The 14,084-nt window shown below is 36.4% G+C and overlaps 1 protein-coding gene across 2 annotated transcripts in view; it reads left to right on the forward strand.

Annotated features, from left to right (window-relative positions):
• ADCY8 (adenylate cyclase 8) overlaps nt 1-14,084 on the forward strand; it is a 121,698-nt gene that overhangs the window by 44,173 nt on the left and 63,441 nt on the right. For both annotated transcript variants that reach the window (XM_088534944.1, XM_088534949.1), the window contains exons 3-4: nt 3,092-3,222; nt 6,147-6,258. In XM_088534944.1, the coding sequence (XP_088391070.1) occupies nt 3,092-3,222; nt 6,147-6,258 (243 nt within the window). The remainder of the gene's footprint in view (nt 1-3,091; nt 3,223-6,146; nt 6,259-14,084) is intronic.

The raw sequence follows: 14,084 nt of genomic DNA on the forward strand, positions 1-14,084 counted from the left end.
ACATAGTAATACACTAATAATATAAGTATATAGATGTATCACTAGTGAGTGTAAATATAGACATACACGCGCACACACCATCTCTCTACATATATATTTATATCACTTCAATTTGTAACAACTGTTTGTACCTCTTGAGTACAAATGCACAGCAGTAATGCTGAATATGTTCTGCAGTGTTCCTAGTAAAAAAGACCAGTTTGAATGGCATTATTTAAATTAATTTCATCTCATTTGCATCTTCTTTACCTAAATCAAACAGGAGACAAACTAGTCCTGGGTCATGGGTACACAAACTGCAAATGGCAGTTTAAGCCGATCACACACCTTCCTCTAGTGGCAGATGGTGCCACTAGGTGGTCCTTGGGTGGTCCTAAGATGCCACCACTTGACTGAACTTATTACTTTTTGGAAAAACTATATAACCCATCCGCACGCGTGGCAAGAGCTGTGATATTTGAGTTGTAAGTATGAAAATCAAGTTTATGTTTTAGTGTTATGTTTAGTGGCGTATCCAGCTATCAGACCTGTGCCTATGGGCACACTCTGTAGACCTCAGTAAACCTCACTTGGGTGGTCAACCAAACCCCTGGATAGTTACCTACACAGAGGAGATAATGGATTGGTCTGAGACAACTTAAAATTGATTGACTGAACACATACATTAAATACTGACTGATTGTTACAGAAGCTCCCCAAATGGTGATTTCGGACAGTTCTAGAAATTTCCCAAAGCATATCCTTCTGTATATTGTCAAATTTAAACATTTAAGTGTTGTGACTAACATCCTGGTTACAGTGTCCCATCCAGATCCTCCTCTAGGTTATTCTTGCCACAGAACTATGTGCAGATAAGCCATTTGTAAATAATAAATAGAAACTATTCCCGCAGAAATGGTCATGTGATGAATTATGCATGTGTTTGTATGGTCAAATAGGACCATGGCCAGCTGCATTATAACAACCTAGCAGATCAGTAGTTTGAGAAGTCTCTCCCCATCCAGCTTAAGTCACTACTGCTAGGACTCTTGCAGTGGAAAGTTCCTCATCACCAGTTAGCAACAGTCTTGTTCAGGAGATTTGACATTTGTATGTGAGCATCACCATGTGCCAAGATCCCGATAAATTTTTTTCTTTTTCAACATGCTCTCTGTCATAAATGTCTATGCAACAAATGAGTGAAAGTCCATTAAGGCCTAAAAGTATGAAAATAACCAAGAGCAGGTTATCATCTGCAGAATAACACATGCTCCCCGCTTCTTGTGCTTCCAGGGGCAAGAGAAGGCTATATTTTACATGGACTCCTTTGACAGCTGCTGCTATACAAGCCCTTGCTGTATGATGTGCACAGATGTGATCAATCATGGGACAGGGAGGTCATACAAAGTCTTTGGAAAAAAACAGCAGTGACTGATTGGCCAACAGAAGAGCTGAGCCCCCAGTCTGTTTTTGGGAGAGATCTATAAAAAAAAAAGGGTTGACGAAGTGGACCTCTAGCCAGATGAATTATCCTGGCAACCTGTTTTACTAACATACATAAATCTCTGAAATTACACATATAATTTTCAAGAAACTTTGAAGGCTACTGTCATTTGTTAAATGATGTAAGCACTTCAGTTCTATGGATGGTTGTAAAGACTTAGAGATTCCTAAGTCACTTCGCAATTCAGAAGTATGCTTAGGAAGCAGAAATCTGTTTTCTGAAATGAATCTGACACAACTGAATATAAACCGTACTGGAAATCTATGAGTCTAAAGAGCTGGTGTAGATTTTGTAATAAAAGTAGATTTATAAGGATTTTTGAAACAAGGATTTTTGAAAACTTTAACTTTTTGTTTGTGATTTATGACAGTCTCCAACAGAGACTCCCAACTCCTGGCATAGGACAGAGTTGTGTTCATGTGATACTGACTGAAAATGGAATTGTAGATAAGCAATACTCACTCTGCTCTCCAGAATGAGACGAAGTTTGCGCTCGTCCTCCCATGTGCTTTCGCTCTTCTTTAGGTTCTCAGAAGTATTCATTTTTTTGTGAAGTTTATGACATCAGTCAGCATTTCATATCTGTCTTCTTCACCTCGTAAATGTGTATGTCTGGTGTGTTTTATTAGCAAGGAGTAAATGCTTCATACATGTTCATAACTTGCAAATACTTTATTCCATTTCCCATTGACCCAAATGAAGATCACTCTTGCAGAATGGATAGGCTCTGAAGACAATCAGTCTGCGGGTACCATTGGATACTCTAGCCACTAAATGTATTTTAGTTCAACTAAATGTATTTTAGTATTTAGTATTTAGTACATAAAAATGTATTTTAGCTCAACACTGAATGCTACCCAGCTGAAGGTGGTTACTTAGTTCCTATTAACCAGTGTATCCCCACAGCCAAATCACACTAGGGTTACTATTTAGACCCTATGTCTAAAATGATCCATGGCAAAACTTTCTCCATGAACTATTTCTTGGTTGTGCCTTAAGTCATATTACCCCTGTCTTTAGTCTATGACAATAGCACCAAACTTTTTCTCCATGGTGTCCTTTTAATTAACACAGTGTCCTTTTAAATTAGATGAAAAGAATTTGGGTTCCTCTACATATATTTTGCTACTACTTGACATCCAGCTTAATTGATTATTATAGAGTTTATGAACATTTAATGCTCAATCTGTAAGTTTTAATAAATAACAGCAATGAAGACCTGATCTTTCTGCTGATGACTTGCAAATTCCTCTGCACTATATCTGTCAATATAGGTATAGTATGTGCTTAGGTAGTGTTTATGAAAAATATGTAATGGAGATCATAACTAATATGTGTTTTTAAGTAATCAACAGGTGAGTTTAAAACAGAGGGAAAAAATGCGGGGGAATGGAGGGAGAAGTGTCTATATTCTGGGGACAGTTAAGTTGCTAACACAAAGTGTTACAAATGACCTGAGCTAGAATTTTTGGAGAGGAGAACTGCATTTTAAATAGTTACCTTGGACTCTTACAATGGCGGCATTCAAGAAGAAGTTCTTCTCTGTGAAGTACTAATTCAGATTGTTGTGAATGGGCCTGACACTTAGGACACTTATTTTCATTTTAGGAGCGGCTGGTACTCTCTGTCTTACCGCGGTTTGTGGTTCTGGAAATGATAAACGATATGACCAATGTCGAGGATGAACATTTGCAACACCAGTTTCATAAGATCTACATTCATCGCTATGAGAATGTCAGGTAGGTGGAGGAGCCTCTCTTTAAGGCTTAAGGTCACTGATGGTGCTAAATGTGTGTTGAGTTTCCTTGCTGTTGCTTTATTCATTCAAAAATAAGCCAGTTAGTTAGTTACCCTGTAACCTGGTTTAATTCGTAAGCAGAGAAGTACTTTGATGTCTTCTTTTACCCATCAGATATTTGATGCCTTTGCCATATCAAGAGCTATTTCAATTGCACACTGAGGGTTGGGCCGTTCGTTTGGGGCATTTTGCTCTTCATTAAAATGTCAGGAATGCACAGAACGGAGAGCCTGAGTTGAGGACAGATGAACACAGATTCTGCCGTGACCTTATTTCCCCTTAACTGGTGAGGGTGAAGGGCCTGACAGACAATATGGTTTGAGAAATGAGATAAAGACTGCAAGATCCTTTAAAATATTTTGACCTGTTACATAGCTACTGTGATTAGTAGCCATGTGCATTTTATCTTTGTTACGGGTTATCATTTTTCTTAATTTCGTTTTTTTTTCCCTCTAAATTTTGTCTACCATAAAATTAGTTAGGAGGAAGCTAACTGATTTTATGAGCAGCTACTCAAGTAGCAAACCCTTCCTATACACACCAAATACTATCAACTATCATTCCATCATGTTCCAGAATCTCTTTGATTCTCTTGTAGTTCCACCCAATCAGATTATTAAGCTAAACTTGGAACTTTTGCTGTGAGTCACAAGTAAGCAAATCACAGAAACAAATGATTAAACTGCCATCACTGTAGCAAGCGAAAATGAGCATCCTTGAATAATACGAAGCAGCACGATTTACCAGGAAAGCATGTACTTTGCCTTTTAACAAAGCCCAAATATAACTTTGCCTGTGCCAGTTCAATAAATACAATGCTGAACTTCTACAAAAGAGAAAATTGATTTTCTGTTTCTTCTGTGACCTTACAGTAGCTCAGACATATGATTTTATTAAGTCTGGTAGAAAGTGTCAGGGACCTTTACAAAAAGTTTGCATTGAAATAAATTAAAATTTCTTTTATTACCTTTTCCATTCTCAGTTAGAGTTAGTGTTGCGGTAGAAGAATCAAAATGAAAAGAAGATGGCCCTTCCCTTTGAACCTCAGAAGAAAAGAGCTATAGTTAGAGATGAAAAGTCTAAACATTTTTTGCTTGAAAGAGGAGCAGAGTGAACATAGTATATGCTTTAAAGTACAGATATTGGTCTGTTCCTGTACTTATTTCCAGGGACTAGATTACAAACCTGTGTTTTTGTTTGTGTTTTCATGAATATTTTGCACAGACTACTAAATAAAATAACAGGATATGGATCTCTAAAATTAACTTTTTTATATAAAAAAACTGTAGAAGCTGATTCTTTCTCGATTTTTTTAAATTAAAATATGAGTTGTTATTAACATTTATTCCTCTTTGCTTTGTCTGGTTCTTATTTTTTTTGCTTTTCTCATTGACAAAAACCCTGACGTAGTTTTCAGCCCCATAGTAATGCTCACGCAAACTTACCAGCCTGCATACCTCAAAGAGATGAATTGTCATTAACCATTTTTTATCACTACTGTATTTATTACAGCTTATACTACTGCTAATTGTGCAATCTCAAATTGTGATATATTTGTTCAATACACAAATGAAAATCTTCAGCTAGTTTAAACTCAGATTATAACACAAATCATTAGCTGATTAGTGCTAATGAGGTTCATTGGGGCTATTTCCAGGCTGTGCCAGTGAAACATGTCTTTCTGAATGTTGTTATTTTTTCAAAGCAAGATATATATACATATATATATATACATATATATTTTGGTTTCTAAGTATGAAAGTAAGGAGTGTATGTGCTTTGTTCTGGGCAATAACAATCTTATCTTATATCACACAGGCTATGAGTGCATGTGTGTATGTTTTTCTACATTCACATGTGTTTATTGTAGGTATAGTGAACAGCCAAAGCTACATGGGTAGAAGATTCAGAGGCTGCTGAAATATTGGAGAGAGCCCTGTTAGGAACTAGCTTCTTGACTAAGATCTTATCATAAGTTTACATACTTTATCTGTTGCATTTAATTTCAAGGTATTGTGACACTAGACTTCCTATAAAGTCAATAGAAAGAATGAAGAATCATTCAAGAAATGACTCATATTTTACTTTTGTGAAATTTATGTGAATTTACAAAGTTAAATTTCTGACAGCAGATCTCTCCCTTCCCTCCATGATGAGGGAACGTATTCCTAATTTAAGTACATGAGCACATCCCTAAAATCAGATGCAAGGAGGCTGGCCAAAGCCTGGGCCAGTTTGACAAGATTGCTGTGAATCTACCTTTCCTCCTGGGATGTGGATCTTGAGTGGTGGGTACATAGCCGGGTCGGGCCTGAAAATTACACTATGAAAATAAATTTGTGAAGTCAAACTCACTGTAAAAAACTGCTACTTATAAATCTGTTTCCCAAGGAACACAGTCAGTTCCTGACAGAGAGCTGGGTGCAAAGGATACTGTCTGAAGGACACTGACAGCCCTCTGTATTATGATTCCACCTTGTCTCAGTCTTCTCCCTGGTAAAATGGGTACAATATGCTTATTAAGTCTTAACTGTATCTGTCTTGACAAAATAGTTTGATGAAAGATCTGCAAAATATACCTTTTTTTTTTTTTTTTTTTTTTTTTTACTTTTTCATGCTTGCTATTTAGCCTCTTCAGTTTTTATATTTGGTATTCCAGCATATCTAAAGGTCAACAGCTAAGGCAGCATGACCTTAAAATGGTCCTTCATAGGTAAATTGCTCCTTCTGAAAACCTCCCTCAGCCAGGCATAACTTTGATATAGAGAACATAGTAATAACAATACACTGGGTTGTATTTTATCACATTGCGAGTTACCAAAAGAAAGTAGACTTCAATATTAATATCTTTTGTCTTTTTTTTAGCATTCTTTTTGCAGATGTTAAAGGATTTACCAACCTCTCTACAACTCTATCAGCCCAGGAGTTGGTCCGAATGCTGAACGAGCTCTTTGCCAGATTTGATCGGCTAGCACATGTGAGTTGAGCACAGTTCGTTTACAAAGGGTCAGCTTGGAATTCAGGCGCTCTAGGGAAGAATTTTTGATCACCTTAATGGTATCAAAAGTGATGAGTCCGCATAGCAAGTCAAAAGAACTTCATGCTTTTCTAATTCTAGGCCAACAATATCATGAAAGATATTAGTATTTCTAAGGAAACTTATAGTTCTGTCACTTGCTGGAAAATGCCTTTAAAAAATAATAACAACAGCAACAACAATATAAACCAAGCACACCTTTCTTTTACTTGTCTTCTAGTCTTCTAAGTACTATGGAAGATTAAAAGACCTATTCATTTAAATGACATAGTCAACCATCACAGTCACTGCAGTGGTTTAGTAGCAGGTTTTACCAACATTTAGGCTAAGGTCTTTCTAACTCAATAGTGAAATAAACTGAATACAATGGTGAAATCTAGTACTTTAAGCAGATTAGTTGCTGATTTATTAATACTACCTAGTAGAAAAAGAAGCAAAGCATAGAAATACACGCAATGCATGATCCATGCAAACTTTCTAGAACTGTGTTTTCTTTTCTTCCTTTCTATGTTTCTCTGGTTCAGGATAGCATTCATCTCATCTATTTTAAGGTCTACACCAGACCTAGCTACCTGGTCTACTACTGTAGCCAGTGAAGTCCTAGTCAATATGTTTAATGGAGTTTAAGTTAGAATGTATCCATCCACATGTAGGAACTTACGGGAACTATGGGAAAAGAGGAATTGCATTCAGAATGTCATTGACCATTTAATTAGTTCTCTAATAACCATGAATACAGCCTCTCATTTATAAACCTTACACTCATGTGCACACTACACTGATCTTTATACATTTTTAGTTCAACGATGTAGGATATATGTGCACTTATTACACAGACATCAGCAAAACCCATGGTGCTGTCGCTTAGCTTGGAAATTAAAGTCATGAAGACAAGACTTCAGTAATTATCGAAAGTTGTTTTTAGCTAGCTATTTTTATCTGAAACAGTAACATGTCTTGTACAGCTTGATACCTTAGTCCATTACCTTGTCACTGCCATACTTGCCAGTGCAATAAGGTCAGTCTACAACACCTGTCTTGCAAACAAACAAGCAAAAAAACCTGCTCTGTATTTCATCTGCATTAGAAAGCAAATAAGATGAAAGAAGTTGCATTAGCTATGACTTCTGAACAGTTTAAAAGAATCATGACTACCTCTGTGTGTCTTGACAAAAATGTCTACCGACTGAAGAAATTCATTTAACAAAAAAATCAGAAGTATGTGTGTATGTCAAGGAGTATTTTTAGAATGCACATTTTCACATTATAATTTACCTCCTTGGTTTGGATTTCAATTTTACCTAGCTTTGATGATAGAATACATTTGCCTTTTATGATCTGGGATTCTGGGATTCTGCGATCTTACCGATCATGTTTGTGTATTTACAAATCAGGCACAAACTTTAATTTGTATTTTGATACAAGAATTGGATCCAATAAAGGGATTAAGGAGAAGAGGACATTTACACAAAAAAAAAATTAATCCAAACATTTAGTCCTTCTTCAGTTGCTGTCTGACTTTGAAGGCATTTCTCTGCTTGTTTTTAATATTCTATATAAACTGAAAATTGTGTTTTTGGAAAACATCACAATTTTCACAATCTGCTGCGTGGTACCTCCTACTTAATCCAACCAGAAATCTTTCTTTTCAGTCCCAGACTAACAAGTTTTCTTGGAAAACAGTGACCATGCTAACATGGGAGTGGGTATCCCAGAATTTACTCGCCCCATTTTATTTTAAAGTAGCAATAGTAGATAACCCAGTTTGTACAGAATAATCAAGAAATTAGAGCTCTTACCCAGACATTGAGTGAGTTTGGAATGACAGAACTCCTCAGTCTGCAGAGCTTCAGCATTCAGCCTGGCACCTTCCAAGTGAATGTCCCAATCACTAAATTCAAGATGTAGGCTCTTTCTTGTACCTACTAGCCTAACCTCTTCCTCTGCATTTCATGAGAAATCAGGACTCAACACTCAGAGTTCTGGTTTCTGACAGAGGGGTCGGTTGCCTAAATATTTTGTTGGACTTTTCCTATGACTCTGGAAAAAAAAAATTGGAAATGAAAATGTATTGGTCCATGGACATGTTTTTTTTTTTTTTTTTTTTTTTTTTTTTTTCTTAAAGCTGTGATTTCCATGGAGCTAACTTCACACCATTCATGTTATATGAAGTTTCTTATTTAACATCTGGCAAAGATGTATCTTTCATAAACATGCCCAGGCTTCATCTGAAGTTGACAAGAGATGGAAAAATCATCATATATCCTGGGAGTCTGTCCACTCCCTAATCAGTCACACTGTTTATACAGCATGCATTATCTCTCATGTCTCTTCTGGTTTTGAATAACATCCACGGAATCTTGCTGTGCCTAATTTTTCTCTTCTGTAGTCTTTTTTTTTTTTTTTCCTGGATGCACCTGTATGCTTTGCTCAAGCCACATTTCAGATTTCCTTTTGATAAAACAGAAAAAAACAGATCACTGTGAGTTTTTTTTTTCTAGATGTGTTCTAGAAATAGTAATATATATTCCCTTAAATGAGGATTACACATTCCCATCTAGATTTGAGATCTATCACTTAATACTTATTCCTTATCCATTTAACATAAAGTCATCATAACTCTATAAAATACATGCTGTTACACAATCTCTTGGGTTTTGCAAAGAATTATCATCAAAGCAAAGAGGTCAGTTGCAGAAAGCTTGAGGCAGTTTCTTTAGATTTTGAGGAAAATCCTTATAAATCCTTATTTACTTCTAAATATACTTCTAGATAAAAATAGTATCGTATAATCTTATATAAGGGATTGTTTGATCTGTCTCATCTTCTTATATAAATCATATAATATTAAGGAAGATGCTATTGCACAGATTTCTTAGAAAAGCAATTTGGCTTAGTTGCTGCTTTCTCTTATCCAACCTTTCTTTTCCTTGTACAATGAAGACTCAATGAGAGCTCTTAGATTTTTTTGAATCCTTCAGCCACAATTACAAAAAGCATTATGGCATGAGCAATGCATATAATTAGAAATTTTAAAAAATCAGGATATCTGGACCATTAGCACAAAATACGCTAAAAAAAAAAGAGTCTAATATTTCTTACAAGAAACAAATGTAACATTTTGTTATATACAGTTAATTCCACCTTCTGAATTACAGTAATATATCTGTGAAAGATTTATGGTTATTAAAGATGCAAGTGGCAACTGGAAAGGGGGACAAATGAATTGGCACTAAAAAAAAGAGCTGAAAAGATTTCTACATACATGAATCTACTGAAATGTCTGAACAGAAACTTAATTAATATTAATGCTTTCCTTAGGCAGAAATTTTGAGGAAAGAAGGGAAATAAGATGACATTTGGTAAGATACTCACTTAAGGCTAAAAAAGATCCTACTTTGATCAAATAATAGCTATTTTTGACATTTTTTTCCATAGTCTTCTTTGCAAAGCTAGATGTCAACCAATAATATTGCTTAAATTATTTGCCATATTTTGGAATATTCAGGCTATATGTAGATTCAGTTTCAGGTGAGAGAAAGGAAAAAGGTAAAACCCTAAGCAGAGGAGTTAACTCTGTAATCTTTGTACCAATAGGAGTTGAGTATGAGTCCAAAATAATGAGATCTAAAAATAGTATCAAGCCACAAATTTTAAATTTGGAAATATGTACACACAAACACTGTTTGAGTAATATACAGATATGCTTGGATTTGAGTTTGGACTAGTATTCAAAAGGAGGCATTAATGTTGAAACAGAAATATTCCCACAAAAGATTATTATCCCTAGGTTTCATGTAAGAATAAACTGAGTGGCCTGTAAGACACCTCATCTCTTTACAGTTTCATCAGCTTCAATACCACAATCCAGAACACTGCTGCCTCTTAGCAGGAATTCTTGTGGGGAAACTGCAGATACTGGGTGTAAGAAAGACGCACAGTTTAATATGAGGCTTTAATACGTGGTGTTAGTGGGAGGATTATTTATGTAATAAGAATCGCAAGTTGCTTTTCTTCAAGCTCGCTTGCTAAAGAATGGATGAGTTTATTTGCTTACTTATTTTTCTCAAGGGAGTCAGTATTATTTCACCATGGCCAAAATCTGTCTTGGACAATTGCAGTCAAACAGCAAAAAGACTCCTCCTATAGTGGCTTTGCTTCTGACTAGTGAAGCAGCAGGCTAGCATCAGTCTAACCAGCAGATTTCATGGTTAGGAACACATCATGCAACCCAAGCACGTTGTCTGCACCAACTAATGCCTAAGAGGGAAAAGTGGAAGGCACTGAAGGCTCCTTAGTCTTCACAATAAAAACACTCTGGCTTTAGTAAGTGCTTTACTAATCCCCTGCTACATTCGATGTTGGAGTTGGCAGTACTTTGTTCTTTTGTGAAATGATCTTTAAACAAAACTCAAAACTCTTGAGAGTCCCTAAACAAAACTGGATGTTTAAATATATATGACAGTAAATTAAGGCATGATTTTTCCATGTATATATATTTATATATGCATTCATACGTGCATACCTGAATACATGTGTTCTGGGTTCTGTATCAGTTATCAGGGTTATGAGTCTACATACAAGATATTTAATTAATTATAAAGACATATTACAAATCTATAGTAACAGAAATGATATTTAATATTTTCTTCGAAGTTCTTGATTCTGTGATGTTTTCCCTCCTTCCCAGTGGCCATACATAATTATCTAATACCAGTGAATAAACAATACCTTAAAAATGTTCTAACTAATGCTATAGCATTTCCAATGCTAAAGAGCACAATAAATCATCAGAAAACCTACATAGTCAAAAAAACCTCCCAGTACATTAGAACACTTTTAGAAATGCTCATCACTTATGAACAATATATAGGCATTTATTGAAAAAGTCACATTAAACTGACTGATCAAAGAAAAATCTCAAGGATACCATCAGTGAATTAGGAATTGAGTCACTTAAATCCAAACTGAAAAAAAAAAGTCATTAAATTGATATTTGAATGAAGTTTAGGCGTTGGAATTAGAGTCTTGAGACATTTCTACCTCACACTTCACATATCTTGCTGTCCTAGAAACTCCCAAAATGCACAGAATAGGCTAATTTCCATGCAGATTACTGCTGCCACAGTAGGAAAGAAACACACCTAGACTATTTAAAGTAGGAGTTTCCGAACCTAAAAAGTCCCATGGATCAATCTGATAATTACATTAACAGCAGTGGATGGCGAGGGTACTTGTTGTGACCAACAACTGTGGTCTTTCTGCAATACATAAAAGGATGGAAAGGTGAGGTAACATATGGGAAGACTTGCACAAGAACATGCTTCAGTTACTTCCTCAGCATGGGAGACCCCAAGCTCATAGTTCCCACTGGCCTGCAGAAAACCTAACCCCCCAGTTACTGGCTATTCTCAGAAGGAAGGTATTCCTTATACGACTTCTTAGAGTGATGCCCTCTGCAAAACTATTGTTCCTTGGTTCACAACTCAAATTTAGGCCCCCTATCTGCCTGGATAACTGAGTCAGAGATTTTCTGTCTATTTGCCTTTGCCAAGGTCTCAATTCTATATTAAAAATGACAGTACCACAATGGGAGAAATTCAGACAGACCTTTCTCCTGCCCATCCAAAACAGACTGCTAAGAGCTTTGGCCTATGCCCTCTTCATGCTGAGAAATGCCTTTCATCTAGGTTTCCGATATCTCTGGCACTACCTTTGGCACGTGTTTCAGGAACTGAGCTATTTTACAAAAAGGCCAAGTCATCACTTCCCCCTACGCCAGCCACATTTGAAAAAGAGATTTATATACGTGGTCCTTTTGTTCCGCAATATTTTCTCATCCGGTGTTTAAAATTATTATCTTGAAATTAGAAAAACTGTGAATATGGACTTCTCTATGGACTGGGCTCTAACACCCAGAATTCCTTTGAAAACAGGGGGACTTCACCACAGTCAGATTTGAAAAATTGGCAGAAATTTACAGGATGCAATCCTTCTGTGCTTTCCTCTTCTCTTCAAAAATTCAACCTGAGGAAGAAAAAAAAAATTAATGAAGTTTCTCACTGAGTCTTTCAGTAACTTGATATTTGAGCAACTCATTTCTCCATCATTACTTTGTGCCAATTTGATTTGCTTCCTTTCCAGTCATTAAGGATGTATTTAATAAGCTTAAATGTAAATCATTTACATGCATGACATGATTACTTATGAAAGAGTTGCATTTTTCCCCCTTTGGATTAAGGTGATTTGGATTGAGGAAAAGAAATTTCTTATCCATTGCCACTAAATTAATGCACAATTATTATTGTTAATAGCTGCATTTTCGAGCCTGTTCAACATCTCTCAGCAAATTTTTTTTTGATTTCAATTGATCTTGGCAGAATCAGGGCCCTTAATCTTTCTTTTGTATCAAAAGAGAGGCTGTAAGTAGGAAAAAAAACCCTTCTACTTATGACATGCTTTGAAATTAATTGATACTCAAGAAAATGATATTAATCAGTGAGTGTGGGGGGGTGTGAAGTTGATTAATATTGATGTGAATGTCTGTACAATATCATCTAAACATGTCAAGGAGAATTTCTGGAGTTGCTTGAGGGAAGGGGGAGAGGAATACAATAAAGAGGCAGAAGATCATAACAGCCTCAGAACAGCCTAAGAATCTCACACGATAGTGTAATACCTTCTGCAGTAAAATTCCTGTGTGATCTTTTTTTTTCTTCTTTAAAACATTTACTCGTGGAAATGGGTTCTACAGCTGGAGGAAAAGTAATCTTAAATGTAAATATACCATTTTATAACACTGAAAGGTAGGCGGGACCTTATAAAATTTAATCTCATATCTACAACTATACTGTGGCTTCTTCAAGGGCATGTTAGTCATAACTCCCAACTTAATGACTAACGGTACAAATACAAGCAGCCTGAAAAAAAGTGTCTACTATAAACTCTACTTGCTTAGAGTAAACTGAAGAGTTATTAGGTGGGATTTCAAGAGATCATCTCTGGCAAAGGGACCATTAACCCTCTGTCCTTCCTGGCAGATTTTTATCTAGATCTAGCTGAAACATTTGCAGTGGTAGACAATCCACAGTTCATTAGGGAAAAGGAAATGAGGAGTATAATATGAGAAGAGAAAAAGGACAAAGACAACATAATTGTGCTCTAACACAGTTCATGTGTCACTCAGAATGATTCAACTATCAGGAGAAAGGCCAGTGATAGGACACTGGCCAGTGACAGGACAAGGGATAATGGGTACAAATTGAAACACAGGCAGTTCCACCTCCATATGAGGAAGAAATTCTTTCCTGTGAGGGTGACAGAGCCCTGGAACAGGCTGCCCAGAGAGTTTGTGGAGTCTCCTTCTCTGGAGATCTTCAAACCCTCCTGGATGCCACCCTGTGCCACGTGCTCTGGGTGTCCCTGCTGGAGCAGGAGGGTTGGACTAAATGATCTATCTAGAGGCCCCTTCCAACCTCAACTATTCTGTGATTCTGTGAAAAATAAGGAAGACAATTAATTTAATTGATCTTCACAGCTTCCTGTGTAAATAGAGACCCCCCTTTACTGCTCCAGAGACACACAAGTCTTGTGTCATATCTTTTAGTTCCTTGAGATGTCTCAGATGCATTGTAACCCTATCTGTAGATGACTGGATTGAACGAGCAGACCATGTTAGCTATGGGCTTTGCTGACTGCACTGTCTGGCTCTCCTTTGACTGCCCTACAAGCCTGGATTGTCAGCTGACAATGGACACCTACATTTA

This window comes from Tinamus guttatus, unplaced genomic scaffold, assembly GCF_059628265.1.
Source record: "Tinamus guttatus ecotype Peru unplaced genomic scaffold, ASM5962826v1 Tinamus_guttatus_pri_ptg000038l, whole genome shotgun sequence".
NCBI classification, from domain to species: Eukaryota; Metazoa; Chordata; class Aves; order Tinamiformes; family Tinamidae; genus Tinamus; species Tinamus guttatus.